The 5,543-nt window shown below is 45.6% G+C and overlaps 1 protein-coding gene across 1 annotated transcript; it reads right to left on the reverse strand.

The window, feature by feature from the left end:
* Nucleotides 1–4,008: 4,008 nt before the first annotated feature.
* LOC127232805 (RNA-binding protein 8A-like) lies at nt 4,009–4,723 on the reverse strand. The gene is given in 2 exon segments (XM_051199070.1): nt 4,009–4,267; nt 4,270–4,723. Coding segments are annotated over 2 exon segments (519 nt in total). The 5' UTR covers nt 4,694–4,723; the 3' UTR covers nt 4,009–4,172.
* Nucleotides 4,724–5,543: the final 820 nt, after the last annotated feature.

Below are 5,543 nucleotides of genomic sequence, written 5' to 3' on the forward strand. Positions count from 1 at the left end.
CTCAGAAAGATTGATTCCAGGTCAGTAGAGTCTAAACTCCTCTCCTTTATGCTCAAGGTCATCTTATGATCAAGATGGCTGCTGCCTCCCAGCTGAGTCAGGTATGTTTTGGGGAGAGTTGTCCGAAGATCCACCACACAACTTTTTACTATCACCCATTGGCTGGAATTGAGACACCCAGATGTATCAGGCCTTGAAAGAGACTGGGGTTGGTGGAGCTAAAAATGAGGGTTCTCTTGCTAAGGAGGAAGACAAGATTGGAGGTCGAGGCAGAAAACTAGTTTCAGCCATAAAATAGCAGTAAAGAGTCGTGGCTTCAAGCGTGAGATGAGTGTGGGAGTGTACAGTTTGGCTGATTAGAAGCCCACCATAAAGACAAATGACTGAGTAGCATGCCAGCACCACACTCAGACCCTGGCAGAGAGGAGCTTTGCCTTCTGACTCACTGTTAAAGATGCTATCTGTGATTTAGATGGAGACGAGACGTGGAGAGCCTACTGCGCTCCCAGTGGACAGCACAGGGAACACACACTAGCTGCTGCTAATTCAAGAGCTCCAGGAAGGCAGACAGCCTGAACAAAAACTAGCAAGAGAAAATTTATCAGGAAGAATGATGAAAAATCACTACACTCTGGTTTTGTTTATGTGAGATACCTAGAACAATCAAACTCAAAGAGAGTGAAACAGGATCCAGGTTGCCAGGAACTTGAGAGAGAAGGGACTATTGTTTGGTACTGCAATGGCTTTGTGAGTGTCATCAAAGGCAATGTGTTAATGGTGTGGTCCCAATGCTGTGTTAATAGAAGGTGGTCAACCTTTAAGAAGGTGGGGGGGCTGGTGAGAGGATATAAAGACTCTGGGTATATACCCTTGAAGATGGGGCATAATAGGACCCTGTCCTTTCTATGTCTGCCTAGACACCCCTCTGCCCTTTCCTGCTTCCATGGTGTGAACAGTTTGCTTTGATGCATACTTCCTACCTTGTGTTTTCTCACTGCAGATCCAGAGCAACAAGGCCTAAAACCAAATGTGAGCAAAAACAAACCTTTCTTCCTTATAAATTGATTATCTCAGTTACTTTGTCACAGGGACAGAAAGCTAAAAAGCGTACATTGGTACTGGGCTTGAGTTTTGCAAGGTGAAGAGCTCTGGAAATAGCTGCATGGTGAGCTGGCATTAGTCACACAAGGGCATGGATACGCTTAACACCACTGAATGGCCCACACAAAGTGGATCTGACAGTCAATGTCATCTTATGTGTCTCCTCCGATAGAAAACATGGAAATAAAATCACTGTATAAATGTAGGTGGAGAGGGGCATTGCTTGCATTCAGATTTAACCTCCATGTGCTAACAGGAAGAGGCAGCTACCAAAGCATGTATTTGGATCTGGCCCTTGACAGGAGGGAAAATGGGAGTTAATGTTTGTAGCTTGTTTGTACCCGTTGAGGAGCCCCCAACAAGGGTCCTGGGAAGTAAATGGTGGCATTCTCTGAACACATACAGCTAACAATGACATGTATCCATTATTTCCTCAGGCTGCACTTGTCCACTTCAAAGGCAGCGCCATCAGTGCTGGGAACTTGAGCGACTTCAAAGTCCAGCGTGCCCCCAGCCAGCGTGCCCTGAAGTGTCAGTCTTTGTGGAGCAAGGTGCGGGGGGAGAGCCTTCTGACTGGCTCCGAGGACACTGCACTAGCATGGGGATGCTCTAGCCAGGTAGCAGTAACAGCAATTATGTGTGTGTGTGTGGTGTGTTTGTATTAAGCAGTAGCTGTCTTTGCCACTTAGCAGAGATCTGGGACCTCAGGAAGTAAAACATGATGAAGAAGAAGAGAGGAAAATGATGGGACAGAAATGCCATGGCAGTGTGGCAAAGGCTGAGAGGACCAAGAACTGGCAAAAGGGGCGGGGTCAGGAAGAACAGACAAGAAGCATGGGAAGCCACATCACCTCAACAGTGTCCTCAGGACAATGAGGAAAATGGAGTCACATGTCAGCACATGGCCCCAAAAGACTTTCCAAACTGGTTACTTTATGTTTCCCATCTCAATGTTCAAGTTGGAATCAACTGAGAAGGCTTAACAATGCCAATGCCTGGTCCCCACCCCAGGTCAGTTAATGAGAACACCCTGGGAGAGACCGGGACTATTGTTGAAGCAATGCACTCAATTCTCTTGTGCAGCAGGGTTGGGGGCCTGAGGGACCCTTGTGAAGGGTTGGTGGAGGCTTTGGCCCATTAGGAATTTCTCTCAGGGATGACGCTCAGAGACTTCATTCCTAACAAAACATGCCTTCCCTTTCTCCCATTTCTGCTTTAGGGGCAAAGGCACTTCCTTTTCGAAAATTGGAAAGAGTGAAGGATCACAGATGCTGGGCCAGCACACCCAGCCACTCCACTCTTGCCAGGACATTGACTGACGTCTTTACTTCAGGTCCACTCTGAACACACCCCTGCCCCACCTCACTTTCTTCACTGTTACTGAGAACACCCCTTCCTCCTTCTGCTCTCTTCACCCAACTGATGTGCAGTGCCCACTGTTCTAAACTGTTCACCAATGTCAAGCAAGTGAGCCTTTCTGATTTTCTTAATTGCATGTATACATAACACACTTGAAGCCTTTCTCTTTGTTGTGGCAAACTATGGCAGTTTTCACAACTCTGTCTGAAATCAAGAAAGAAGTTGGCTGGGCATGAGGACCATGTCTTAGCCCTCAGGGTTCATCACACAGGGGCCCCTGTGCTAAAATCTTCATTCTCAGTCTGTGGCACTTGCTGGGGGGATGGCGGACCTTCTAGGAAGTAGGGCCCAGTGGGAGGAAGTTAGATCACAAACAGCAGTAACCTCTATTGAAAATAATTTACTTTTTAGCTCTTCTCAAGGACACAATGTTTTAAATACCCTCAGATGTTTTCTGTTCCCCTCCTCTCTGTTAAGCATCCAGAGGTCATCAGGGCAAATTGAAGAACATGTGAGACAACCATACTCAAGTCTGAGACAAGGTAAGGTCCTCCTGACACCCATAATCCTCTTCCAACCAATGAAAACAACACATGACAACTTGCCACTATAACATGCATCACAGGGAACACGCCATTGAAGGGGATATTGGGACTGCATTCCCTTCTGTCTTCCTACCTGCTTTCTAGCTACCATGAGACAAATAGGTTTCCTCGATTACGTTCCTACCATGATATACTTAGTCTCTGCAAGTGCAAAGGAACACGGCCAAATGGCCATTGGTGAAAGGCTCTGAATCCATGAGCTATGAAAAATAGTTTTTCCTTTATGTTAATTTTCCCAGGGATTACTTTTTCACAGTTACAGGAAGTAAGTTAACATGCTGGGAAATCTATAGTATTATTAAAACACTGCTTATTTTAGTCAGGTTTGCTCCCTGGCTCTACAGTATGGTATAAAATGTTAGGAGGAATCTTTCTTAGGTTACTATAATTTCATATAATTCCCTGTGTTTTGGGGAGGAAAGGGAGAAGGCTTAATTTTGTTACTTATTTTCCCTCCCAGAAAGAACGGAAGGTGAGGAAATTAATTCTCATTTCATACTCCTAGTACGGAGTAGCTTTTCCACCCAAAGAATTTGAAGACCCCTTCCACCTTCACTGCATGGGAAAAGCTGATTGCAGCAGAGAAGGGAAAGAGAATAGACAGGGAGGCAGGAGGGGGGGGGGAGAGAGTGGTTGACAGAAATGTGAGCTGAGCATAGCATTTCCAGCAAATGAAACAAGTGACACACTTGGATCTCTGTGAGCTGATAACGCCACAGGACACCCAGCAGAAGTCTCAATGAAGGAGACTCAAGAGCAGACCGGAATAGGAACCATTTCTGTGACCACATGTTTTCATTTGTTCCCCAAGGAGGAGACAGACGTTTTAAGTTGATGATACTAAGCTTCTTAGATGAGTGAACATTGGAAATACACACACACACACACACACACACACACACACACACACACACGTGTGTGTGTATTTCTTTTTTTTTAAGAGAACAAAATGGAACATTTATTATTATTTTTTTTTAACTCAAAGCACTACTAAGTAGATAGGGTAAGACATTAAATATAAACACAGGTTCTACCCTAGCCCTATTTATGCAAGGCAGTATAACCAAATGGACTCATGGAGAGACCACCTGGGCAACAGACGATCTATCAACATCGTCTCCGGTCTGGACTCCTGCTTCGTCTTCGGCCACCTCTCCTCTTGCCCTTTGGTGGACCCCGAACAAAACACCAGTCGACACTATTGGCTGTCCCATCAAATCTTGACCATTGAGTCCCTCCATGGCAGCCTGAGCCTCTTTGTATGTTTCATACTCAACTAGAGTGTAACCCTTCAAGTATCCTGTACGCCTGTCCAAGTTAAGGTGTATGTTTTTTATTTCCCCAAATTCAGCAAATTTGTCATGGATATCTTCTTCAGTGGCTTCTTCATGGACTCCATTGACAAAGAGAATCCAACCTTCAACAGAGCGTTGTGGTCCAGGTTCATCGCCATCCTGCTCCACACTGTCATAATCCTCTCGCATCCGCGCTCGGGACCCCTCGGAGCCAAAGCCGCGGCCCTTCCGTTTCTTCGCTTTTTCTTTTAGTTTATGGATGCTCTCGTCCCCATCCTCATCCATGGCGAAATCCTCGCCCCCGGCCTCGTGAAGATCCAGCACGTCCGCCATCTTGCTTCTCTCGGAGCTCTCGTCCGTGCCGCTAGGCGTGTGTGTGTATTTCTATAATGTTTTTATTCTAGAATGTGGGCCCAGTCATTATCTTACTTGTGTTTGGGTTAAAAGGAAGAATGAAAGAAGAAACAAACCCACAGGACAAAACCGAAATTTCCGGGCACTGATATAAATTAACACCTAGATGAGGGTGTCCGCCTCTACTGTGGTTGCATATGCTTTGAATGTGTCCCCTGAGAGTTCATGCTCTGAAGTGTCATGCCCTCTGTGATGTGTTATAGGTACAGACAACCCCCCTGTGATCTTTAGAGGTTTGGGAGCCAGGCTTAGGTAAGGTCCTTATAGAGATCCCATGATTGATTCCTAGTGGCTTCATATGAAAGATCAGAAACTCTAGAATGTATTAATGCATGCCTGCCTTCCCTATCTTTCTCTGTGTAATAAGTCAGCAATAAGTGTACCACTAGATGCAAGCCCCCAGTCTCCAGCCTCAGTAATATGAGCTGGAATAAAGGTCTTTTCTCTATAAAATTATCTTGGTCTGGTAGTTCATTATAGTAGTGTCGAAACAGACCAACACAGTTTAATGCCCAGGAAAAAAAGGCACTGATTCAGGCATCTCCACAGCAGGGTTTACTTGTGTGTGGCTTGCTGTGTGCTAGGTTGTTACCTCTTGAGGTTTAAGTGAAACACCCCCATCTCCTTTCTTGGGCCTTTGTACATTTGGTCTCCAGTTGGTGCTGTATTTTGCCCATGTGTTTCTGTCAACAGACCACTTTAAGCTGAACCTTTCCTGAGGGCAAGCATTTTCCTGAGGTAAAATGCATGGTAAGTAGGTGGGAGGTTG

Source organism: Phodopus roborovskii, unplaced genomic scaffold (assembly GCF_943737965.1).
Source record: "Phodopus roborovskii unplaced genomic scaffold, PHOROB, whole genome shotgun sequence".
Taxonomy (NCBI): Eukaryota; Metazoa; Chordata; class Mammalia; order Rodentia; family Cricetidae; genus Phodopus; species Phodopus roborovskii.